Source organism: Dipteris shenzhenensis, chromosome 10 (genome assembly GCF_047967505.1).
Source record: "Dipteris shenzhenensis isolate YYH24624 ecotype China chromosome 10, Dip_SZ_1.0, whole genome shotgun sequence".
In the NCBI taxonomy this organism is placed as follows: Eukaryota; Viridiplantae; Streptophyta; class Polypodiopsida; order Gleicheniales; family Dipteridaceae; genus Dipteris; species Dipteris shenzhenensis.
This window is the reverse complement of record NC_141605.1, coordinates 4513246-4541007: the sequence shown is the minus strand read 5'-3', so window position 1 is coordinate 4541007 and position 27762 is coordinate 4513246. Positions and strand designations below refer to the sequence as shown.

The 27762-nt window shown below is 43.2% G+C and overlaps 1 protein-coding gene across 1 annotated transcript in view; it reads left to right on the top strand.

Annotated features, from left to right (window-relative positions):
• Positions 1-27762, top strand: part of LOC147897291 (uncharacterized) — a 41377-nt gene that overhangs the window by 5363 nt on the left and 8252 nt on the right. Inside the window, exon 2 of the mRNA XM_087380844.1 lies at positions 11457-11881. Coding sequence (XP_087236970.1) covers positions 11457-11881 — 425 coding nt within the window. The remainder of the gene's footprint in view (positions 1-11456; positions 11882-27762) is intronic.

The following is a 27762-nucleotide window of genomic DNA, read 5'->3' as shown; positions in this document are numbered from 1 at the left end:
TAAGCTTGGTCCAAGTGGTGGTATCCATGTAGTTGCTGGTACCGGGGATGTGCCAAGTCCTACATTCATTGGTGCAACCGATATGGATGTGAAGGGACGTACTTCCGAATGGGGTGGGTCCTGGGGCATGGGAACATTAATTCCATGCAATGGGCGGTTAGGTGGAAACTATGGTGCCCCATAGTTGGCAAAGGTTGGTAGCACTTGAACTATTGGAGGTTCATAAGGCACTCCGCCACCTTGGAAGTTCCTAGTATCCCCTCAGCTAGGGTCTTGCCTTCGGAATTCCCTCATCCATGGATCTTCATCATCCATGTTTTCCCACTAGGAAGGCCTAGCATAGGTGGAGGGTCCTGGATTGGCAAAGGTAGTTTCTGTCCCGGTCTGTGGTTCGGGAGCTAGATGTTGCTAACCTTCCCTCCCTGCAGACATGTTGGCGAAGGGGTTCTCCATGTTTGCTGACTCTGTTCAGCCCAAGCAGCCAAACATGTTGGAGAATGTACCTCTAAGCCTGGATGCAACCGAAGGTGTAGCCAACTCCCTTTAGTAACAAAACTTATCAAAATCTTGAGTATGAGATGAATTTAACAATATGCCATGAGTAGAAATTATTCAAATTAACATGGTTGTGTTCTACACTAAAAGAGGTTCAAATACATCTTTGCACCTTGAAATTTGGGTAACACATGAAAAAGTTACATTGATTTGAAAGGAGATGGGTTTTCATATCTTAGTGTATTTTTTGTTTTACCCCCCCCATCCAAAATACCTCCCCCCTTGGGCCTCACATATTATGAAAAATATGTATGAATCTTAAAATCTTGCATATTTTTCAAGGTATATACCTTATATTTTGTGGGGGGGGGACATGAGATTTTCATATTTTTTCCTTGCATATTTTAAATTTTTTAAGGAAATCCATGTATATTATATATGGACCTTGTCCCCCCATACCTTGGATTTTTTATGAGGGTAGTAACATATTACACATTGAGTTGGCACCCAGGAAGTGCAGGCGAGTTGGGAGAGGCTACACTTGCGAATGGAGCTTCAAATGCCTTGGACTTGAGGGGTCTTGCATCACTTCGTCCAGACTCTCTGTTTTATCAGAACTAGATAGAGTCTCTGGTTGGGGGCCTACTAACAAGTGGAGACTAGGGATCGAGCTTCCGGATTCCAAGCTAGGATGGAGGGTTGGCTGAGCATAGGTTGAAGCACTCTCTTCCGGCACAGGATCCTTTGGCAAAATTCTTTCGAACCTCAAGTGCATGTGGGAGGCCTCTAGCTGAGCACCCTCAGGCTGAACTAAGGTTCTGAAAATTTTTTAGTTCTTTGGCTACCCCAGAGGTGTCGCGACAGTCAGCGGGATAGCTCTATATTGATGGTCAGAGGGGTAAGGTATTGCACCGAGTGGTGGGATACAGGTATAGCAGTGGGCAACGGCATAAGCGTATCGCGATGGCGACAGAGTGCACATGATAAGGGTGGTGGGATCGACGTAATGCGATGATTGGCAGGATAGATCTTACCATGTGTGCGGCAAGATCACAAGTCGGTGGGATACGGATGGAGCATCGGGCGACAATATAGTTATCGCGACAAGCGAGGAGATCGACAATCACACCGGGTAGTGCGATAGGAGTGAAGCGACAATCGACGAAATGAATAGAGTGACGATCGACAAAATGAAATAGCGATGGGCGGTGTGATCGGTCGTATCGCGATGGGAGGAGGGATACGAATATGACCACGAGCGTGGGGGTGGGTTCACCGCACTGGCAACAGAGTAGTAGAATAGCAACAGTCGGCGGGATAGCTCTACAGCGCTAGGTCAATGGCTATCAGGTCGACGGGATAGCAACTCAAACACACATTTAATTGGGGCGACAGGTTAGGCCATGGTCAGAAGTTAGGTCGGCGAGGTAGGTCTATGGCACTAGGTCAACGGGGTTTGACTGACAGTATACGGCTAATGCACTGACCAATGAGATATGTGATTGGTGGGATAGCTCTATGACGCTTACTCGACGGGATAGGAAAACACAGTGTCACCGACTAATTTTTGTGGATTTTTTGCAGGATTTGAGTTTCTATCTGGGATTTGTTATGCTAGGGGGGTGCTACACTACCTAGTTCACCTACACAATGAAAAAAACACACTTGTTGCAAGCAAAAAATGTCAAATTTCATGAGAGGTGAGTTCTAAAACACAAAACAACTTCAAGATCTGGCATGAATCAACATTTTAGTTGTTTTTTGATGGGATTAGACCTCACACACTCCTTAGCAATCACACATACTACGTTCCTATCAACTTAAAACACTAAAAAGCATCAAAAGCAAGCGTTTGAAGCTCCCAAATGACTTTCCAACAAGAAAAAAACAGTTTTCCTACTTTTTTGTCCTCCCTCTCTTTTCTCCTACAACTGCACTAACAAGCTCCAAGTTAGGCTGGAAGACTTGTGCAATGGGTAGATATCGAAGGGAAACAAGTGCAAATATAAAAGCATACCTTTTATCCCCGGCAGCGGTGCCAAAAATGTGTGGGTCTCACGGGTGACTCACGTGTCATGGGGATGTTGAAGAGATGCTGATGAAGCCTCCACTCCAAGCTACTCCTTGTGGGAGCATGCAAGGCACGAGTCGTTCGCATGTGTCACTCAAGCGGCCTTCGGATTGTTGCAATGTGTCTCCACGAGAGAAAGAGGGAAGGGAGAGAGGGGAGAGAAGAAGGGAGAAGAGAAGGAGATGGAGAAGGAGAAGGGAAGAGGAGAGTGAAAGGGGTGGAGTGGCAGACACAAGGGCACTACAATGGAAACAAGGGAACACCCCAAACACTCTCTTGGAAGAGAAGAGGGAGCTTATATATTGGTAAGATCAAGCTATTAAGCTTTCCCTTGGGAATTATGGGATGGGAGAATTTTATTAGATGATTTAATGTTGTATGGACCTTTGATAGTGTTAAGACTAAGGAGATTTTAATGCTCCAAGCCGTATGGAATGATGGGAATGACGGATGTTCATCAATGCTTCTGATTACCCTTTTAAATGTTTCCATAGAATATTGGAGACTTAATCTTGTGGCCACTCATTTTGGGAGCAATCTAGTGATCATGGTTAAGCTCACTCTATGGGCAACTAGTGAGCAATGAGGTTGGTATAGACTTTACTTGTACTTTGGCCCTTAGTTTGAATCGTATAAAGCATTTATGAATTGCATGGGGTAGTACCTTCCGGCCCCTCATCCCACATTATAATTCCACTACAATCACTTGGCTAATTGTTTGATAACCACAAGGGGAAGCACATCTTCCCCCCTTCCCCAAGTTTGGGCAGATACAATCAAAACTCAAGTTGCACAGCTCACACGAATGTGCATTTTCAAAGCTCGTTGGATGGCGAGCAACGTGACGTAAACTAGGTAAGGGGTCCCTTGCCACCCTGAGAACCAATAGCAAACTCCTTGGTTGATCTTGCTATGCGAATATTTTGGGAGCCAGGGAAAAAAACGACTATACATGGGAGCTGTGGAGATCGAGAGCCTTGAGTCGATAATGACCTCTACCATTCATTCTCCTTTGCTCTTCACAATCTGTTGGCTACTACCTTTCCCTTCATTCCCAATGCTTGAAGCATAGACCTTCACTAGGCTGGCCTTTCTTGAAGGGACTCATTGGCCAGAGGAATTCCATTGTTTTGACACCACAAATTGCTCAGGCCACAAAAAAATAGTATTAGCTACTAAAAACTGACGCTCAGATCAAACTGCCTTGTCTGATGATAGCTTATGCTCGATTACTATTTTTGATTTAGTTATAAGCCTGTCAAGGACTTCGTTGGTTTGTGCTGTAGCCTTCACTTTATTCTGATCCACCTCCCACTTTTTCTAGACCTTTTGCTTCTGCTCTTTTTTGCTCACCTCTTTCGGTTCTTGAATGAGTTCATTATCTCCGTTGCGACTGTGGATGCATAAGATTGCAGGAAGATTGCATATGTGGTAACTCCTTCAGTCCCATATGACATTATTTTGCCTGCTGTTCCAACCAACTTACTCCATCCAGCTCATGATTGCCCCCGCTGGCATCCAAGGCTTCTACTTTGGTGCATGATCTCTAGGTCTCCCCACAGGCACATTACTTTTAGAAGCAATACTTCTCAACATGAAAGAGCACATGAGGGCTGGCTGGGTTATGCTTCGAACCTTTATCTCTTACTCTATGCTCTTTGCATGGAAGCTCTACGTGAGCTCAAAGGCTTTGCACTAGTTTTACCCAGCATAGCAATATATTGGAGTATTTAAAAAACTTCCTATAGCATTGTTAGAACCTCGACTTCTCCCTACAGCTTGAGTTGGCAATTAGGCCGACTGTGCGTTGAAGGCTCCATCACGAAAAATGGAAAAAACTAGCTCCTCAAACGACAGATTGTTATCAGTTTTTCAGAATTCATATCTTCTCTAACAATATCTGACTGGGTCATTTGTGGAACGACAATTGTTGATCTGCTCCCACCAGAACATCGTGACTTGGTTTGGTGGTCAGGTAGCTTCACGCTGTGGGCAACCCTACAACCAATATACTTTGATATAGACTTTTGAAAACAATGTGGCAATTGGGACTCCCCGTCATATTGTTGGGTACTAAGTTGCATATGTTGTGTTCGAGTCATAACTACTTCACCACCATTAAGAAAAGAATATGCTCTATATTTCTTCCAGGTTTTACTTGTAAATGGGACTAAGTGGGAGACATGGATTTACATATGTAACTGGGAGACATGGATTTATGTGGAACCATAGGCAATAAACTCCTCACTGATGATTGAAGCTCTGCCAGAAAACTCCTCGCTCGTTACTACTTTGAAGTCGTCTTTGTCCCAAAACATCTTACCGTGCTCTATTAACCTTGGTGATTTCTTGCCTTATAGTTGTAGTAAGTTGCAACTATACAATGGACGTTTTTATAGTTCATTGAGGATTGGGAAAGACTTTAGACTAAAATGTTATTTTATCAAATGCAAAGCAATGATATTGCTTCAAGTTGTGCTTGTAGATATATATGGGACTCATTATTATGTTTATTTTCCAAGGCTCAAATATAATAAAAGGTAAAATCATAAGGGAACTCCCTTAGGATATTTTGCTATGTAAACTAAGTATTTCTACTAGTTTAGAACGAGAAGTTTGCAGGTCGGAATATTGGGAAGAGACTTTCTAATAGGATCATGATCTGCTCTTTACTGTTTACATGAGAATAATGTATCTGGGATCGGTATGGGTTTTCTGACTTTAGTAAATGAGTATGGATCGTGTGGAAGTAAACACCATTTTTTACTAAGACTTGAGTTTTGTTGAAAGGGTTGAGCTATGTTGAACCACCATGTTTCTTTGGAGGCTCGATCATGCAGGTCACTTCGATGACTCCCCAGTAGCAGCTGAGGGATTTATGACCTTTTCTAGCTCTCCTTTGTACATAATAGCCAATAAAAAGGAGATGGTGGTTGATAAAATTGAATTGGCCTAACACTAAACTAATTCATGGTGGATCCTTATGTTAGCAGCTTTTGTTAAAGGGTAATTATCCTGGTAATTGGAAGTGGCTTGAAAACTTAGCCAAAGTTTTAAATTAGGGAATGTGTTTTTCAAACTTAGAGGTATGATGTATTTTGAATTCAAAGATTTTAAAACTTCTTTCATTATTGGTTGCTCATAGGAATACTTTGACTACATGGGGTAGTCAATGTGTTACATGAGCACCAAGTTTGGTGTCTAATTGCCCTCCTTACTATTTATGGACTATGATATTAAGAGCTTTGTCTTCCTATAAGACTCGGAGCTTTATAAATTTAAAGAGGGAGCATTAGAGATTTTAAATGGATTTTTATATATACATGAAATTTCTCTAAATATTTTCTTTAGAGATATAAGGTTGTCATTGATTTTAATGATAACGTTTGGAGGAGATGAACCGATGAGGAATTCCCTTAGGAGCTTTGGGATTTGACATTGGAATTTTTTACATTGTTATACACTTGGGACGTTCTTGAGCATTCTCCTTTATTGTTTGTGGAATGATCGAGTCTTTTTTAAATATTGTTAACATCCCAAGGGATGTTGAAAGAGAGATCTTATTGGCCCCGTGACATTGTATGGGGATTATTTAGAGAATCCCTTTTCTAAAACGTTTATGAGATCCCTCTATAATTTGGTGTATTATATTAGGGATACATTTATGTGTTGAATATAGATACTAGAGCATTTTTGTTATGAGGATGCATGTATGTATGGGATAGAGAGATGGAAGCATTCTCATTTCTAATAATTTGTTGGAATTGTGGAAGGAAATAAGGATAACTATGAAATGGATTAGAGTTAAGGAGGATTACTGGCAAGAGTTTGGAGTAAAACAAGAAGGAACTTCCTTCGAATTTTTTGTTTTAATAAGATTTGACCTTGCCTTTTATTTTAGATCTCACCTTCTGAATTTAATATCGGGGTTACAGCATTGACACTCATGGTTCCAACTTCAAGAGTATTCTTCACCCTCACTTTATTGAACACTTCACTTATGATATTCTACCTTTCCACTATACTTTTTGACATTTTTTGCCAACCTATGTTTTATGAGAATGCTAAAATTTGATGCTAATCTAGATAGAGTGACAAGGATAACAATTGTGTGTCAGCAGCATTGAAGCCTGGCTTCCACAACTGAAATGGATTGTTCTAACTTTCATTTGGTTGTGATGGTTCCAGGTGAGTCGCCATACCTCTCCATCAGGTTTGCATTGAAAAATCTAAGGCATGAAGATACGGAGTTGGCAACTTTGAGTAGTACTCTATGATAAATTATCTCCAACTACTGATAAATAGGATTGGACTTCTATTGGAGACTAGCCATGAGTATTATAGTACTTTTTGCAATTTAGTGACATGAATGTGAGTATGGTAATTGACTCCCACTTTGACACTTTGTCAGAAAGGATGATGTGTTAATGGATTATTCTCACTTATGCGGGTTTAAGGGCAATGACATATGCTTGTATTGAGAATTGATTCAGTAGTATAGTTGATAGGACAAACACACACATTGAGAATTAATTCAGTAGTATAGTTTATAGGACAAACACACGCACACACACACTTTTTGTGCGTGCATGTGTGTGTGTGTGTTATCAAGGTCTAGTGTTGGTACCATGACAATCACATGTGCTATAAAAGAAGTCAAGTGATCTTTGTATGGATGAAGTTGATTCATCGGTGAGTACGAGTACCTGATGGATGAATAAGGGTACATTGTTACTATATCCAATACCCTTCTTTTGAGATATGATGAGAAAGGGTGGTTCATGTTGACACATGGATGCTAGCATACATTCGCATGGATCAAATAGCATGTTGCAATGAAATGATACAAGATTTTCTACGAGTAATACATAGATTATTCATTGTGGTTAGTGGCAATAAGTTTTCCATACTTAATGTGTCAAACTTTCAATGAGTTTCTAGCTTGAGTCAAAGTGGATACGAAAATACATGTGTGATCAAAGATACATTTTGGTATATCTACAACATGTGTACAAGAAAATGGAAATGGAAATAAGTGACATGAAGCTAGATAGTCAAGTGGCCTATGAACCAACTTTGCCTAGTATTCAATTAAAAGGAAACATATGTTCTTATTATGCTCATATTTTGCATTGCCTTACTTTTATGACATATACATTGACTTAGTAGAGGCATATAATGTCTACTCTTGATCGAACTGCTTGGCATGGACTTGCTCTATAACCTATCATAAATTTTTGGATGATAAGTCATATTTTTTACAAACTCTTGATCGAACTTATTGGCATGGGCTTGCTCTATAACCTATCATAAGGTTTTGGATGATAAATCTACGATTAGAAAGATGGCACATACTCACATGAAGGTGTCATCTTGTCTTGTTTGGGCATATATACGCTCATGGTACACTAACCTTATGCTTTGGTAGTAAAATTGGGCATATCTATAAACTTGAAACTATGAATATGTACCAGCAAATATGCATAGAAAGTGTCACTATGCAACCCCCTTTTTTTCGGCTCATGGATGAAAACGTGCATAAACTAGGATATGAATCCATGGATATGCATATAAGTTCTTGCTATGCACCTTTTTCTTACTCATGGATGACAGAGCTATTTTGGAGCATGAGAAGACTTTTGTTTATATCTAGTAGGAGTCAAATGATTACCTATGAGTTAGATTGGTCTAGTGATACATGCCAACATATTGCAATTATGAATTCTTAGGCCAATTACTAAGGAAGCTTGGTATGTGTTAAATATCCTTGATAGATCCCCAAATACATGAGGTATGGTGGATGCCCAAATACATGGGAAATAGATGGTTATGTTTTGCCCTTTGTGGACTATGGATGGTCAATGCTTGCTCACAACACTATGGATTGGCAATGCTTGCTTAAAAGACTATGGATTGGCAATGTTTGCTTTATGGACCATGGTTGAGTATTGATTTTTAAGGCTCCATTTTAAAGTTTTTATATGGTGAGGTCCAAATTCGAACACTTGGTATGAAAGGTTTGGGATACTTGCTATAATAGTGAACATACCATATTTACTTTGACTACGAAAAGGATGGTGACTATAAAAAGAGCTATTAGCTTTGTGAACTCTATGATATTCCCTAGTGGTCATACAAGCACACACATATTTATAATCCTACATGCCTCTTGAAATACATATAGGACCTCATGATGTGCAAAATTCTTATGGAACATTAAAAGGCTGGTGACTCAAAGAATGAGTTGCCACATAGACTACCTCTTGCTAAGGTTACATATTTGATTTGTATTGATGTATACTGTCATTTGATATTGTGACATCAATAACAAGTGGAGCTCTGCGTTGAAGCCTGCAGTCCCACAAGAAGAGGGTTTTGTTCTAACATATCCTTACTGTGGATGGATGTAGGTGAGTGGAGCTCCTTTGATATCCTCTGCAATTTACAAAGCTTGTGAAGTTTAATATTCCTTAGCAATGCAAAATTGCACCATATGGTTGTACACAAACCATACTTTGTCTTGTCTAGTATGTAATTTATTGTCCATTTTTGTTTATTTTTGTGGAAGTTGAAAGTGGGTATGTCAAATTTAGTTTTACAAAACACACACACGCATGCCCACATGCACTCACACACAAATCTTTTGGCTTCTTATTAGCTTTCCTCATGCATTTACCCCATTTAAACTCATGGGGAAGCTTTGATTAGAATCAATCTTATTTGCATTGAATTGATTTTATTTTAAGTAAGCTAATCTACTACTAGTGTATTCATATATGATTTAATATCACATACAATTTAAGAGATGGATGATGAAGCTTCAATGAATAATAAGTCAATGCTCAAGCATTAAAACATATAGCGATTCGGCACATCATATGACTTTAAATTAGAACAAAATTAGCACTTTCATAGCGCGCAAGTGTGTTTGTGTGTGCATGTGTACATGCATGCTTGCATATGTGTGCATCTTTGCATCCATGCATGCCTATAATTACACACATGCACATAGATATATAAATATTCTATAAGTATATTAATAGCAATAAATAAGTTTATAGTTTGTGTCGGGGTGTGTGTATGCCTGTGTGCAAGAATGTATGTATATACCATAAATGTATATCTGTATGAATCTATCTGTAGTTCATGTATGCATGTCTGGATGTGGACACACACATGGCACACACAGACACACACACGCACGCATGCACACATATGTACATGCATGTGCATGTGTGTGCACATACACACACATATATGCATGTACACTTACACACACAAATGCACATAGATCTATAAATATAAGGTAAGTATAAAATATAAATATCAATAAATAGATAACTAACTAAATATAAGTCTCTCTCTCTCTACACACACACACACACACATATATATATATATATATATAGAGAGAGAGAGAGAGAGAGAGAGAGAGATCACACACACACACACACACATGCGCGGACGCACACGCACGCACACACACACACACACACACACACACACACACACACATATATATATATATAGAGAGAGAGAGAGAGAGAGAGAGAGATTTTCAATGTCAAATAGAAATAGGAGAAGGAGATTAAATCATGCATCTTGGCCATGAAATATCATGATCTAGACATTCAAGCATACATGTTCATCCACAAATTCAGATACGGTATGAAAAGCAATGGGGTGTAGGACTTGTGGAGGCCAGGTGTGATGATAAGATATATGTACCTAATTTGTATTTCTAAATGGTAGGAAATTGCATTCCATTAGTCCACATAGCTAGGGGCGCATGGGTACATACTACGGTACATGCATGGAAAGGACAAAAGCATTGCTCTTACATCTCATAGAGAGATGATTCAAGAGTATTCCTTTTGGAAAAGGGTGGAAAAGGGCTATTTGAGAGAAAAGTCAAGGGAAAGGACAATACATAGTCTTTGATGGTGGAGAGTTGGATTGATCCAACTCTTATAAGGAGTCTAATACCCAAAGGAGCATGTGACTAGGAAGGGTTACATAGTGGAAGCCTTGTGGTAGAGCTTGTGCCTACCAGGGCAACGGCTTGCATTTGAACCTTTTGCGTTCAAGGTAGCCCTAAGTCAAGGTGCCCTTAGATATGGCCAAAGAAGTGGGTGACTTTAAAAAAGAAAAAAAGAAAAAGAAAAAAGAAGGGTGTCATCATTACAAGCATTACACATACTTCTAGCAACTCTATGCAAGTAGATGAATCCATTTAAAGCGCAATCCCTATACTGCACCATGATGAAGAAACACTTAAACAAAGTGGACAATCTACAAAGTTTCCTCCTAAGAGGAGTAATGGGAAGGTAGTGAGATTGTTGCCGTTTGCTTGCTTCCCACAAATAAATGAAGGAAGGTGGTCACTCCTAGCTTATAGTTTCTAAGACAAAGACGATGCCATATTCAAGTTTATTATTATTGTGTTATTGTCACCAAGTTCTTAGGAAGCTTTGAATAATAGGGCCTCCCCCCCCCGTTGGTGAAAAGTATGGGGCCAAAAAATGAAACCTTAGTGGGCAGCATTTGTTCGAGCATCTCGGCATTTGAGAATGAGTCATTTTGCACGATGGTTTTGAACCACGTCAGCAGAGAGAGCGAGTTTGACTCTTGCTGCCACTAGCTAGTGACGTGCTCTCTTTGCCATAGCCACACAGCATAGCACAGCTTCTCATCTCCATCTTCCTCACAGTAGCTCAGCATCTTACTCGTCGGCCTCGACGGCTCCAAACTCCTCAAGGATCCATAGATTAGCTCAGTTGGTCTCCCGCGAATTGGTCTGTCCCAGAACAGGGAGGAAGATGGCCTTTCCTCTCACTCTAGCTCTGAACCGAGGAAAGAAAGCTTTCGATGATGCAGCTGAGTTTTGAAGTTTACACCTCTCTAGAAGGAAGGGTTCTCTTCATTCTTTCAAGACGGGGTCAGTCTGTTGTGTGGCCTCAAGGCCACGGGCCTCGGTAAGAGCTAGTGATGGCTGGTGTGTCGGACCCAATGAACCTCACTGGAGAGTTAATGGAGGGTTTTCGCCCCCTTTTTCTTCGAGATGGGAGCACAAATATCAGTACGGAGATTTGTCCTCTTCCTCTCAGCCGTTGCAGCTGCATAGGACTTCGTTTTCGTCCAGTCGAAGCGCTAGTAGAGTGGGAAGCGGCCGCATCTTCAATATACAGCAAGAGCGGGATATTGCCGACCGCATCGTCTCCTATTCGAACAGTCCTTCGGAAAGTTTCCGCGTGCCACAGTGGACCCCGCTTGCTCAAGATGCTAGCGTTGACGACTTTGCTGCTGCTGTCTCAGGTATTATTATGTTAGATGATTTACGAGTTCATCATGCTTTTTGAATCGAGGTTGTGGGCAGTATGCGGCTTGCTTTGACTGTTGTTAATCGGTTTCGCAGCATGACATTTCTCCGCTCTGCGAAGGGCATCCTAATTGGATCTTTTGCAAATGTTTGTGATAGGGAGGTTCTATTGTAAGCAGTTTATTTGAGCCGTATCAGCATTCAGAATGTAGCTGCTGGGTGTGAGATGTGCATTTTACCCATATGTTATTGGACAATATCCATCAGTAGTATCATAGTTCATCAGAATTCGCATATTTGAAGATGATGTGATTGCCAAGAACATATATTACAATCTAGTTGGCTTCACTGAATTGCTCATGTTGGCCCCTTCTGTTGTTTCCAAACGCTCTTATTAGCCTGGTGGGCTGCCCAACAAGCACACAAGTGCACCAATTTTTTTACCTTTGCGTTTTGCCAAATCTTCTTGGTCTCTGGGCAGAAGCAGGCTTAGTCAGTGGGGGCTAGGATCAGAGCTACCCTCCGTCAGTTGGAATTAAGAGGGGTTGAAAATGAAAAGGCTACCCTCCATTAGAACAGTTGTACGATTTACAAGCATTGAATCCACAATGCCCACCCTCCCTTACATCTTCGAATTGCCGCCTTTTACGTTCTTCCTCAGCTTCTGTTTTTCTGTCCCTTTCTCCCCTTCACAGTCCAGTTTGGCTTCTTTGCTTAATCTATCCAGCCCCCTTTCATTTGGTATCAGTGCCCGAACTTGGCCTTTGTAGAGTAGTCACCCATCTCTTCAGCTTGGTCTTCACCCTCATCTGCAATGTACTTTTCTCAGCCATGTTGACGTAACATCATGCCGTGATACATTTCTATAAGCAAGGTGGCTAACCGCAAGCAGTTAGGTGGATAAAGAGTGTGGCACAAGGACTCGATTTGGCATTCTTTCAGATAAGCTGTACAAGGTAACTGATCTTTTTGAGGACATACAAGCAGTGAAAGCATGCACGCAGCCTAAAACAATTATAATTTTTTATCTCTGCCCATGGTATCACTCAAATAAGGTTGTATGCTATTGGCGAGATGGGGGGAGCCTGTCAAGCTGGGATGCTCAAGGCACAACAGCAGGCCTCAGTTCTAGATCTACAGTGAGGGTTTTTCGACCTCTATACAGCAAGCTCTATTCTCTTTCATAGTGAGGGTTCTCCCCATGCCACAGTTTCACTTGTGTTTTGAGTGCATCATTCTTTCAGGTAAGATAGTAGTGAGCATGAGTGAGAGTGAGTTAGGCTATCTCCCTAATACCTATCAAAAGCTTCAGATTTTCTTTCCTAAGATAGGGAGGGTCAGTTTAGGGACAGCCCCACTGTTTTATGGTACAAACAAGATCCGGAAGGGACAACATGAGTACAAGTGAGAATCCAACACAGTTGGAGATGAGGGTCCACTTCCTAAACCCTATCACCACAGAACCATGCAAAAGCTTTGAGGTTTGCCTTGATGGCCACGATGCAGATGCAGCAATCAAGAGTTTGAGAGTAGCCCTACCAGGCCTTTTCAGCTGCCTGTTCTTCTACTGTGACTCCTTGGTGTGCTACCTTTGTCAGCCTCTTGTGCAGCAGCTTACCACCAGCTCTTTCCTTGACAGCTCCTGTGCAGTTCTGCATAGCAGCCATACAACTAATCCATGGACCTTGTCGATGGTCGAGGAAGTCCTGCAGACATTGCCGTATGGGGTACAGCCTGAACCTCATGTCCTACATGCTGCTCACAGCCTACAGGTTTGCTTTCTTCCTGAGCTTCTGCCCACTGCTAACAGTGGACCATGTGGCAGCCCAAATGGCAGTCTACAGTGCTGCCCATGTGGCTGTCCTGTTGAAATTTCCCTCCACCTAGATCTACCCATGTGGCATCCATACCTGATGCTCAGTGCTCACACAGTAGACTCTTGTGCCCCCCCATTCTATAATGGCACTATCTCTCTGTGCTCTTTGGATTATAATTTCCAACCACACACTTTTTTGGGTGATACCACTAATTTAATCAATTAATGCAATTTACAATTGCTACCACCAAGCGTGGCAGCTAGAAGCAGTGGGAAAACACCTTTAAAAGATGCAGAGAAATGTCACCTATATGATAAGCATCATATAGAGAAGTATGCAGAGAATGCCTGAAAAATGCGTAGGTACTGAAGGGGCATGAGAGGACATGTTCTATCATGCCAGATGGTCCAGTATGCAGTAAATCTAACCTACGAAAGCAAAGGGTTATACTCAGCAAGAGAGGAGTGAAATTGCTTGAATATCCAGAAGTGCTTGGAAAAACTATGTGAAGGGAATCGAATCCGAAGATCGGCCGATAGGGTCCCAAGGAGATCCTTGGTAGCTGAACAAGTCCACAAGAGATGAAGAATCGCTTATCTTGGACAAGAGCAACACAAACAATGCGAGGTGCAATACGGCGTGAGGCTAGTGTGATGCTCACTGGTAAACCCCCTAGCAGAGACCGCCACATGAAGACCTTTTGCTTTAGAGGAAGCCCATTCTTCCATATGGTACGTAGGCATCTTGTCCATTGTTTGAGAGGTTTATTCAATGGCCAAAGCTCATTGGCATGATGCTGTATCCACGGCGGGGGATCAGTAGTAGCCGATAGCTCTTGCAGCAGTTGGTTTAATCATCGGAAGGTTCTGGCAACTAGTCTCTGGTCTTGCAAGTTTCCAATCCCCCAATCGATCTTGCACCTAAAGATGAGGAATCAGGAGGAATGGCTGAATTAATTTTTGCATCTTGAATGACATCCTGCACATATTTGACACTTTTGCATGCATGATGCAAGTGTATATGCCTTTCAGGGCTCTACCATAGCAAGAGGTCTAGGAAAGAGCCTACTCCAATGTGTATTCTCCAGTGCCATACTATTTCCCATATCTAGCGGACATCCAAACCAGCAGATGTATTGCATAATAACTTGCCAATCAGCATGTAGAAAAGGGGAAGAGCAGATTTGGAGAAAGGGGGATAGAATAGCAGAAGGGAGAGAGAGATGGAGTGAGAGTAAGGAGGAGAGAAGGTGAGGGAGTGTAGGGAGCAAGTAGTAGGAAGGAGGTGAGAGAGTAGATAGGATTAGACGTCACATGAAGAAGTACATAGTAGGGGGTGGATGGGGACTTATATAGTCCCTCCACATTTTCCACCTAAGGGGCCTCTAGCTTGGCCCTTTTTCCCCTTCATTATAGCCATCCCTTCCCATAGAATTTTGCCCTCAAAATTTCACAGCATGGCTGTCCAAAAAGTGCAGCAAACAGCAACTACTAATCAATCCGGTAGGAGATAGGGGTGGTCCTAGACAATGCTTTCTGGCTGCCATGAATTTTCAGCCTAAGGGAGTCCCCGCCACTTGATAAGATACTCTACGTAGACCTTGTTTCGGAGTACATGGTCTCTGAAACCCACGATGCGCTCCCGAACATAGAGGATGTGGCCCTCTTCATCCATAGGTGGCAGGTCAGGAAGAACATGGACATGCTGTCCAACATGTGGTTTCAGCAAAGACAGATGGAAAACATCATGGATCTTGGAGGTACTGGGTAGCTCCAATTGATATGCTACCTCCCCAACCTTGCGGATGATCCTGTAAGGAGGTTGCGGATGATCCTGTAAGGAGTGTAATACCTATGAGCAAGCTTTGTGTTGGTATTACCTTTCAGCGAGGTATAAGGTTCTTACGGAGACGTAAATACACATAATCCCCCTCTTTGAAAGACAAATATCTCTTGCGTTCATCCGCATATTTCTTTTGCTTGGCTTGGGCATCTTGCATATTCTTTTTTGCCAATTGTAGAAGGGCATCCATCCTCTCCAAGTCATTCTGTGCTTGCTGATTTTTCATAGCCATGTCAGCAATTGAAGAAGGCATCTTGACCTTGTACCCGTACATTGCCTCAAACGAGCTCATGCCAATGGAGAGATGCTTAGTGCTGTTGTAGCAAAATTTAGCAAGTGCCAACCATTTATCCCAAGACTTCTGAGTATCATGACAAAAGTGCCTCAAATATTCCTCCACTCATTTGTTCACCCTTTCCGACTATCCATCAGTCTCAGGATGGTAAGCAATGCTAGGTGTGAGTAAAGTATCCATTGCTGTAAATATCTCCTGCCAAAAGTGACCCATAAATTTTGCATCTCTGTCTCTGAAAATTTCCTGAGGGAAACCATGATGCTTAAAGACATGCTTAATGAATTGCCAAGCAACTTGTGATGCTGAATACCGGGTCTTAGTGGGTATGAAATGGGCTTGTTTCGTCATTCTATCCACCACAACAAAGGTGCTGTCCCATCCCCTCTTTGTAGCAGCCAATTATCTTGTGATGAAATCCATTGCTGTGTGCGTCCATTTCCCCTTTGGAATGGGTAATGGCTGCAAGAGACCTGCGGATAATTTGCTGTCCACTTTATTCTGTTGGCAAGGAAAGCATTCAGCCACGTATTTAACCACACCTCTCCACATGCCTTTCGAGGTAAAGATCTGCTTGATTCTTTCATATGTTTTAGTGATACCTGCATGTCCAGCCATGGCAGAGGAGTGCATTTCTTGCAAAACCAACTGCCATCTGCCTCCACAATGAAAGGATGCTAAAAATCAGGGCATACCAAGATAGGTGCATGAGTGAGAGCAAATTTCAGGTCTTTAAAGCTGCGTTGTGCCTCCTTTGACCACCCAAAAGCATCCCTCTTCAAGAGGTCAGTAAGAGGAGCTGCCCTCTTGGCAAATTTGCAAAGGCCTATAGAAGGAAGCAAGACCCAAAAATCCTCTCAATTGGGTGGGATTTTGTGGCTGTGGTCAATCTTTGATGCATTTCACCTTTGCGGGATCCACCCGAATGCCACGACTACTCACAATATGCCCCAGGTACTCAACCTCCTTTGCCATAAAAGTGCATTTGCTGGCTTTTGCATAAAGCTGATGCATCCTCAAAATTTCCAACACTTGCTTCACATGCTTAATGTGCTCTTGTCTATCCTTGCTGTAAATGAGGATATCATCAAAGAAAACTAGCACGCATCTGAAAAGAAGTGGCTACAATATCTTGTTCATCAGTACCTGGAAGGTGGCCGGTGCATTAGTCAATCCAAAAGGCATCACCTTGAATTCATACAAGCCTCGAACTGTGTGGAAGGCCGTCTTGTGTCATCTCCTTCTTTCTGCGTGATTTGATGGTAACCAGACCTCAAATCTATCTTCATGAAAAATTGAGCACCCTTGAGTTCATCCAACAAGTCATCTATCTTGGGGATTGGAAACTTGTTCTTGATAGTGGTCTTATTTAGATCCATGTAATCAATGCACATGCGGTACGATCCATCTTCTTCTTCACTAGAAGCACCGGAGAGGCAAAAGGAGAAGTGCTATGAGAGATGAAGTTCTTCTCAAGCAATTCCCGCACTTGTACTGCCACTTCCTCCCACTCAACCTTAGAGAGACGGTATGGGGCTTTGTTTATGGGCCTATTGCCTGGCTCTAGAACAATGGCATGATCCACATCCCTCTTAGGAGGCAATTGGGATGGCATATCAGCAAAACAAAGTCCAATAGCATCTGCTGCATATCACACTCCTCAACACTACCCCCCTGAGATACTGACACATTCAATGCGTAGAGGGCATGCTCCTTCCTGAGCTCTCTGGCCAACTACCTTGCTGAAATGACCTGCTATTTAGGAGTGGCAATGCCATGCAATGCTACAATTCTACCCTTGTGGACAAAGCTGAGTGATAGGGCATTTAAATCGATGCTGATTTTACCCAAAGATTTCAGCCGATCACAGCCCAGGAGAGCATCTATTGGACCCATATTTAGTGCCAAGAGATCCCTAGCAAATTCATAATCCTCAGAGAGCTTGATCCTTGCATCCTGGCAACAAAATTTACTGACCAAATACTGTCCATTTGCCACCTCTACTCGCAGCCCATGATCAATCTTAGTAGCAATTAGTCCTGCCGTTTGTAAGGTCTTAGAATTGATGAAACTATGAGTGCTACTGCTTTCCAAGCATATGAACAGTCCTGTCATTAGTTTGTCCTTTCAATGTGATGGTTTCAGCACTTTTGGCACCCATCAAGGCATGAAAAGAGATAGCATAAATTGTTTGCTGTGCATTCCAATAGATCTCCTCTTTGCCATAGGAGCATTTCCATTTGCATCCTCTCTCACAAGAAAAGGCATAGCAATTTGATGCTCCACATGAAAGACTTCAGGCCAATGGCCTCACATGTTACATGTGGGCTAGTGTCATCGGATTGTATACCACGCATATTATGTTCATTAGTACCACCGGGATCAAAGGGGAAATTAGCCCCCTTCATGGCTCCAACATCTGGAGCTTCTTCCACGACCTGTGTACCCTTTGAATCATCATGAGTGGCATCCAAAGTCTCAGTAGCATCCATTAAATCATCATCATCCGATATCTCAATAATCATGCTGAGTTTTGTAGTACCACTGTTACGCATTTTGCAAACTTTCCGATGCTCAGGAGGCCACTTCGCACCATACTTAAAGCATAAGTTTGCTTGCTTTCTGCTGTCCATAATAGCCCTGGTGTGTTGTTTAAATTCTGATTTTTCATTTCCAACACTTGGCTTAGCTGCCGGCTTAGCATCAAATGACTTGTATGGCTTGGCATATGGCATCTTGCTGCTTGTAACAGTGGGAAACCTCGAAAATGGTGCTGCTGCTGATTTTCTTTCATGCCAATCAATCACCTTAGACTTCTTCTCAGTCTCATTTGCATTCCCATATACGCTGCCCGCTGTCATCTTATACTTGCTGGCATATTTGGGCTCAAATACCTCTACCAATTGGGCTGCACGCTCAATTGTTTGAGGGTTATGTGATTTCACATCTGTAGTGAGAGGACTCAATCCCTGGATGAAACGCAGCAACTTCCCTCTCTTAGATACATCTTGTACAAACAAGGAAAGTCCCCAAAAACGCTGCAAGTACTCTTGGATGGTACCGGTTTGAGATAATGCATAGAATTCAGCCAGATATTGCTCCAGTATGAGCGGGGATACAAATGTGGTGATCATCAACTCCTTGAACTCTTTCCATGTGGCTGGCCTCTGAGGCGAGTCTCTCATATAACGCCACCAAGTATGTGCGTAGTCCTGCATGTGCATATCTGCAAAGATTATGCGATCCTCATCCTGCTTTGGGTAGATGCGGAAATAATCTTCCAACTTCGTAAGCCACTCCTCCAGCTCATTAGGTGTGCAAGTGTCCCCTTTGAACTTATGCACTGTGAGTTTGTCCTTGATATCCTTGGTTGCATAATTCTTGTGTGTGTAACCTTCGGAAGTGCGGGCATCATCACGCTTGAGGTTCACATAATCGGAGGAGGACATCTCAAGTTTGATGGCCTCAGGTAGGGCCTTATATGAACGCAAAGAATCTACCAACATGTCATCAAAAGTGGCTTGTTGTCCACCACTAACCCCCTGGACCAGCAAGAATGAGGGCTCCAGAGGCTGCCAAACAGCTTGGGAAAGCTATCAATGGCTGAGGTAATGAATTCTCGACCTGTTGTTGGGTGTTTGAAGCAATGGAAGCACAATGGAGAAAAACGAGATGTTAAAATAGATTGCTGCAAAACTGAAGTGTGGAGGCTCAAGGGAGAGCCAACATAGCAAAACCCTAGGCCTAACTGCCCTAACTAGACTAAGTGTCCTAACTGACCTAGATGGTACATAAACTAACTGTACCAATAATCCTAACTGACGATAACTAGGCCTACAAGGCCCATACCAAGGTATAAGTGGCATCTACACCGTGGTCTACGTCATTGCGCTTTTGGCAACCTTGCAAACCTTAGCCTAAAAGGTTTTGCTCCTAGGTTAGACTAGTAGGTGTTAATTAGCTTAGGGTTAGGTTAACCGACTAGGTTCGGTTGTTAAGTCTAATTAGGGTTGGCTACTTAAGGTTAGGTTAAGTTACTTGGCTTAGGTCAATGTCCTAACTGTCTTACCAGTCTTTAGGCTAGGAGTCCCAAGTGTCTTAGGTGATTTAGAAACCCCCTCCCCCCCCGCCCAAAAAAAGCAAAACTCAGAATTTTCCAACCGTTTTAGGAGCTTTCCACAACCCTATTTTGGCTCATTTGGGCCTCGGTTCGAAGCTTCTTCGACGACCTTTCTTCCAAACCTCTCCATCAACCTTTTCATGGTTCCACACGCTATCTAAGGTGCTCTTACAGCAGGAATTTACTGTCCATTTCTCTTTGCCGACATTCGAGCTCCTCTCTCCAGGGCCAGTCACCATGCCACCGAAGCATGCCCCTCGTGATATATTGCATGACAACGATGAGGTCGCTCATTATGAGCAAGTGCCTACCACAGTGGTTGCATCCACTGGTGATAGAGAGGTTCCTTCCACTCAGCCTCTCTCTCTTGCATCCCAGGAAGCGCAAGCAGCACAAACACAGTTTTTGGATGCCCTTTTCTCTATGCTCCAGGGTGCTTTCCGCCAGATAGGACAGGAGTTCAGCCAACAGCTTACCACAGCCATGGCTAGGCAGGATACCGCTCTTGCCCAGATGGGACAGCAGATTGGTCAGCAAATCACATCTGACATTGCTATGCAGGATAAGGATAAGCAACCTGCACCACAGCAAGGGGACCACTCAGACAATCAGGATGTTTTGTCTGCTCCACGTAGGGGTTTTATGGCAGATGCTCATCGTGCCTATGAGCATCAGTCTTCTAGCCCGTTGCATGTATTATCTGGACTTAGATGATGCATTTTCTGTGCCATAGAGCACCTTCTTGCAAAATGTCTGGCCATCTTTTGGCTCACAGCTTTCTGCATCTATTCAATCTGAGCCGTCTCTTTTGGGCCGACCCATTGGTGTGCATCTGGTTAGTGCTCCTTTCACTGCACCAGCAAGTATGCTTGGAGCTGGCTTGGGTTTATATGGCAACCCACACCCCTGGGAGAGAGGTCAGTCCTCTTCCCAGCCCTTTGGTATGCTATCATTTTGGAGAGATGCATTTGGCAGAGAGACCCAGCCAGGGATTCATGCACCTATCGCTCTACCCGCGAGCGCATATAGCTAGACGCAGCCAGTGAATCAGATGGCTGTAGCTACTACGCACTTGTGCATATGCTATGGTAGGCAGGATGCATTGGTGCATGGTTTTACAGATTCAGACTATGCAGTCTTGCTGGTTTTCACACTCCCACGAGTGTTTGAGACCTTTCCAAGCAATTTTGTCGCGAAAGATCTCATTCTGACACGAGAAGATCGCATTTTGGAGTAGCTACTGGGAAGGAGATGCATTTTGGAGCAAATCTGAGCACTTTTCTGCAGCAAAACCTCATCTGTACGATTTTTGGCATCCCTTTGCCTCGGGCTGCGAGCTTCTCTCCATTGGATCTCTTTCTCTCCATTTCTACGCGCTCTCTTGCTTGTGGGAGCACTTATTTTGCTGTAATTCTTATTTCCAGCCCTCATTTGCTCGCTTTCAGAGCCTGTCACTGCTGCTCATCATTGGGTAAGCCGTTGTTTCATTGGCTTTTTCCAATTTCTGCTTCATTTGCATTTTGGAAAGGCCTCGTGTTGCCTTTGGGGATTTTTCTTGCAACAGGTACACCTTGGGACAGCAGAGTCTTTTGCAGACATAAGCTTTGAAGCTTGGGCAGTTTTTGGGCACTTGATTCTGAGAGGTTGCCTTTCTCTCATTTGCTTTGCCAGTTGGTGCATTTGCCTTGTATTTCAGCACCATGTCTGGTGGCAAAGATGATTTGTTTGGGCTGATTGGGGCCGATGACAAGCTTGATGGCACCAATTACCCCATGTGGTCATACATGATGGGACATGTTTTGGTTGCCAAGAATCTATGGCATATTGTTTCAGGTTCTGAGGCCAGGCCTACACGCACTGTTACTGGTGCTACACCTACAGCCTTTGCTTCTTTAGGTGATGGGTCTTTAGGTGATGGTTCTACTGCTACAGCTAGGACTCCTGCATCTCCTGCTCTAGGTGCTTTGCCTCCTTCATAGGAGTAAATTCAGTGGGGTGGTCGTGATGCCAAAGCACATGCCTTGATTGCTCTTTTAGTGAAATGGGTTATTATCCCTCATATTTGGTCTTGCAAGACAGCTAAGCATGTTGAAGATAAGTGCACACTAAGTGTACTATTTTCTAAGTCTAAAGTCTAAGTCTAGTCTTTATGTCTTGAGTGTGTGCCATGTGGCACTTCTACAATTATCCCATAAGCACTCTTGCTTTATGTCTTGTACTTTGGCCCATATATTCATGGGTCACATCATTGTAATCAATCAGTCTAGCTTGTGTCTTGTCTACACTCTTCTCAAGGTATTTCTTGTCTTTCAATCTTGTTATTTCATTTCCAGTTTCTAGTTCTAGTTCTTGCTTCCATATTCCAACATGGTATCAGAGCTAGGTTGATCCCTCTTCTCTCCCCTCAGTCTGCCTCTTCTCAGATCTCTCCCCCGCTGCAGATCTGCCCCTCTTCTCAGATTTCTCCCTCTTCTCATTTCTCCCTCTTTCTGCCCCACCATTGCGCTCCAGATCTGCGCGCCAGATCTGTGTATTCCCGCTTCAGATCTGCGCCAGATCTGCGCTCCAGATCTGCGCACCATTTCTGCCAGATCTGAGCGCCAGATCTGCGCAGTTCAGCCACAGATCTGAGCGCCATTTCTGCCAGATCTGAGCGCCAGATCTGCGCAGTCCTGCTGTCACTCCTGCACCCGCTCCTGCATCAACGTACCTGCTATCCGTACAGATCAGCGCTGTCCGTACGTCGTCCGTACATCCTCCGTACGCCGTCCATACTCAGCTGTCCGTACAGTTCGTACAGTTCGTACGATTGTACGGAATCCGTACCTGTACCTCTACCTCTGCCTGGGATTAAGGTACTGTACTTTGCCTCTTTCAGTTTGCTGAGCAGTCTCTCTTTTTTTGCTGGTTCCTCTTGCTTCGATGGGCTGTCATATGCTATGGCCTTGACAAAGTGGTGAGAGAACCGGCTTCTTGGATCTCTCCTCTTATTTATTTTTGCAATATTGTAAGGGAATAGACACTGCCCTTGCATCCTAGCAAGAGGTAAGACCTTCCCACATGGCATCTTCCTCTCATTCTCTCATATCTATCGACAAATTCAATGGGTCCAACTTTCATACTTGGCAAATCAAAATCAAGTGCCATCTTATGAAAGAAGGCCTTTGGGACATTGTTCACCGTGCTGCTCCCGAAGGTCCATCTGAGCAAGTTGTCACTGCCAAGAACGACAAAGCCTATGCTATCATATTGCTCGGCCTTGGAGATGATTACATTCATCACATCTCCGACATACAGTCTGCTCCTCAAGCATGGATCACTTTGGATACCCTTTTTGGAGCCCGATCTAAAAACTCTAAGATTGCACTTATGATCTCATTCTTTGATCTACATATGCAGGAAGGAGCTACTATAGCCTCTCATGTCAATTATCTTCGCAGTCTTATGGTTCAGCTTGCGTCAGTCAAGTCTCCCATCTCCGAAGACATTGCTATTGCTGTGCTTCTCAAAAGCTTACCTGACACCTATGCTACTCTTGTCACTACCTTCAAGTATCATGATAATCCTTCTCTTGAGGGTATCATCAATGCTCTCCAAGAGGAAGAAAGAACTCAACAACGAAAGGTAACTGACACTGCATTTTTAGCAAAGAAAGGAAGTTCTAAGGTAAGAAAGCCTTGCACCCATTGTGGCAAAACTAATCATATGGAGAAGGACTATTTCAAGGCTCATCCATGCACCATTTGTGGCCGTGATAATCACCGGGAGAGGGACTGCTACTCCAAAACCTCTACATCAGCCCCTACATCTACCTCAGCCCATGTTGCTGCAACATCTCCATCAGCTGATCCTGCTGTTCCTTCCTCACATGATGAGAAGTGGGCTTTCTGATTACTTCTATGTCTTGTCTACCACCTTGACCACCGATGATGTAGGTCAAGGGGTTCTAGTGTCTTGGTCTTTCTGTTAGTCTACAGTCAGTCTTCTGTCTATCTAGTCTTGTCTGTCTGTCTATTTGTCTATCAATCTGACTGTGTTTTGTTCCATCTTGTCCCTACCCTTGTGGACCCATATGAGGATATCACTTGAGGAGGGGTGTCTCAGGATCTTTGTCTGTCATGTCTTCTATCTTGTCTCTCAGTCTATCAGTCTTTATGTCTGTCTTCTAGTCTTGTCTTTCTGTCTTACTCCTAGTGTCCACTTAAGGAGCGTGTTGAAGATAAGTGCACACTAAGTGTACTATTTTCTAAGTCTAAAGTCTAAGTCTAGTCTTTATGTCTTGAGTGTGTGCCATGTGGCACTTCTACAATTATCCCATAAGCACTCTTGGCCCATATATTCATGGGTCACATCATTGTAATCAATCAGTCTAGCTTGTGTCTTGTCTACACTCTTCTCAAGGTATTTCTTGTCTTTCAATCTTGTTATTTCATTTCCAGTTTCTAGTTCTAGTTCTTGCTTCCATATTCCAACAAAGCAAGCATGGGATCAGCTTGCATCTTTGTATCAGGTGCGGAATGACGCGAGGGTTGCCTATCTCCGCAGGTAGTTGAAAGATTTAAAGCTTGATGAGGGTGGTAACATGGATGCCTATCTTACTAATGTGAAGGATTTGAAAGAGCAGTTGGCCAACATTAATGAGATTATGCCTGATTCTCAGCTAGTTTCTAATACCCTTGATGGGTTGCCTGATTCATATCAAGGCTTTGCTATCACATTGAGGTTGGTTGCAGGGGGTGATGCCAATCATTTCTCATTTGACCAGCTTGTTGCTCTTCTTCTTCAGGAGGAGCAAAGTCGTGTGAATCACAGCACGGGCATAATATTGCAGGAAACCTGAGCATGATATTTCTGAATGCAGGAAGTGCATAGCATCTGAAAAGAAAAAGAAAGAGTCTGGTCTTGCAGTATCTGGTTCTTCAAGTATATAAGGTCGACATGAGTCCGCTAATTTCACACAAGACCACCATTGGGCTTTCTTGGTTACTACATGTCAGTATAATCCTGATGTTCGTGATGCTTGTATGGCAGTTTCAGATGTTCGTGATGCCTGGTTCTTTGATAGTGGTGCTAGCAAGCACATCACTTCTTGCAGGAAGTTATTCAGCTCATTGGAGCTTACATCTCAGGGGGGGGCAATGTCACATGTGCCAATAATGCATCATATACCGTGTCTCTGGTGGTATTGTCACTCTAGAGAATGTGCTTTATGTTCCAGGCATTCGTAAGAACCTCATTTCTATTTCAGCCATTGCTACATGTGGCTTTCAGGTTCTTTTTGATGGTGTGAGGTGTGCAATGTATGATGTTACACATGCCTTTACCCTGGTTTTGACTGGCATATTGTCCAGCAGTCTTTATAGACTTGATGCTTATGACAGATCTTCAGATGATGATGCTGCACTTGCCGATGCACATGCCTTTGCTATTGATTCTACCATGGCAGATACTCATCTGTGGCATGAGAGGTTTGGACACCTCAATTTTGGAGCCCTGGTGAAGTTATATAAGGAAGATATGGTTGTGGATCTTCCCAAAATGCATATGCCTACCAAACATGTTTGTGAACCATGCTTACTTGGTAAGATGCACTGTGCTGCGTTTCCCAAGGATGGGAGAGTTGGTGCTTCACGTAAGCTTTATTTGGTTCATAGTGATGTTTGTGGACCCATGAGAGATGTAGCTCCTGGGGGATTTTACTATTTTGTTACTTTTATTGATGATTGACCAGGTACACTTGGATTTTTGCATTGAAATCCAAGTCTGATGTTTCTTCATGCTTCAATCACTTTATTATTGCCTTGGCTGAGAATGAGAGTGGGCTACACATTGCTCACATTAATACAGACAGGGGGGGTGAATACATGTCGAAGGAGTTTGCTGTTTTTTTGGCTTCCCGTGGCATTAATCATTGATGCACGGTGCCTTATACTCCTCAACAGAATCCCGTGGATGAGCAGAAGAATAGATCAGTGATAGAAATGGTCAGATGCATGTTGAAAGGCAAACATTTGCCTAATAAGTTGTGGTTGGATGCGGTCATGTGTGCAAATTACATCTTGAATAGATGTCCTACAAAGGCATTGCAGACTATCACACCTTATGAGGCTTGGACGGGTCGTAAGCCTTGCATTTCCCACATGAGAACTTTTGGATGCTTAGCTTGTGCTCATGTGCCTTCACAGAGACGCACTAAGTTGGATGATAAAGCTGTTAAATGCATTTTTCTTGGGTATAGTTTTAAGAGCAGGGGCTACAAGCTATATCAGCCCCGCACGGGCAAGTGTTTTGTGTGTCGGGATGTTGTGTTTGATGAATCTTCCACTATGCCTTTGCTGGACTGTCAAAAACAGCCCGTTGTTGATGCCCCATACATATTTTGACAGTCTTCCACTATGCCTTTGCTGGACTGTCAAAAACAGCCCGTTGTTGATGCCCCATACATATTTTGACAGTTTGATGCCTTTGTTTCCATCCGATGCTCGGGATGATGTTCCATTTGAGGTTGTCTCTCCTCCATCTGTTGGTCATTTGCAGCCACATGTGCATGCAGAAATTCAGCCTGATATGCTATCATTGATCAGGATCATTTGCACCGGGCTCTTGAACAGGAAAGAGCAGAAATTCAAGAGCCTAAAAAGGTACCCCGTTGGCTCCTTGACACATTAAAAGATAGCAAACAAGACACTCCTCTGCCAGCCCGTACGAGAGAAGCTGTCCGGAAAGAGCATGCTAGTTTTGTTGCTTATGCTTTGGTTGCTACAGCATGCAATGAAGAGCCATTATGTCATCAAGATGCCTTTCAGAATGATTGTTGGATGAAAACCATGCAAGCTGAATTGGATTCTATCCATCAGAATGACACTTGGGAGTTGTGTGATTTGCCTTGTGGCAAGAATGCCATTGGAACTAAGTGGGTTTACAAGATCAAACGGAAAGCTGATGGTTTAGTGGACCGTTACAAAGCCCGTCTTGTTGCTAAGGTCTATGCTCAGCAGCATGGCATTGACTTTGAGGAGACTTTTGCTCCCACTTCCGAGATCACTACCATTCGCATTGTTATTGCCTTTGTTGCCCACTTTCATTGGCAGATACATTAGCTTGATATTAAGACAGCTTTCCTTCATGGGCATTTGCAGGAAGAGGTCTATGTTTCCCAATCTCCTGGCTTTGAGGTTGAAGGTTCTGAAAGCAAGGTATGCCGCTTGAAAAAGGCCCTCTATGGATTGAAGCAGGCACCTTGGGCTTGGTATTCGAGAATTCATTCTCATTTGCTCACACTTGGCTTTCACTATCCGTAGATGCCACTTATACCTTGGTATGAGCCTTGTAGGCTTAGTTATAGTCAGTTAGGACTATTGGTACAGCTAGTTTATGTACCATCTAGGTTAGTTAGGACACTTAGTCTAGTTAGGGCAGTTAGCCCTAGGGTTTTGTTATGTTGGCTCTCCCTTGAGCCTCCACACTTCAGTTTTGCAGCAATCTATTATAGGATCTCGTTTTTCTCCATTGTGCTTTCATTTTTGAGCTTCCATTGCTTCCAACACCCAACACATGGGCGGCGTCACGGCGGTTCAGTAGACGAGACTAGAAGGGAGATAGTCGAGCTTCTGGTTCAGTCGATTGGCCAACAGCTCTTCAAGGCAGCCAATAGAAGCATGCGATATAACAAAGGGCAGAGGGCAGGTCAGAGGCGTCTGAGGGCGGACCAAGGTACATCACCCCTGCTCACAAAACCAGTTGCTGACGGCCAAGCCTTGCTTATGCCTTGATGGCAGGTTCGCCCCTTCGTAGGCAGCAGGATCT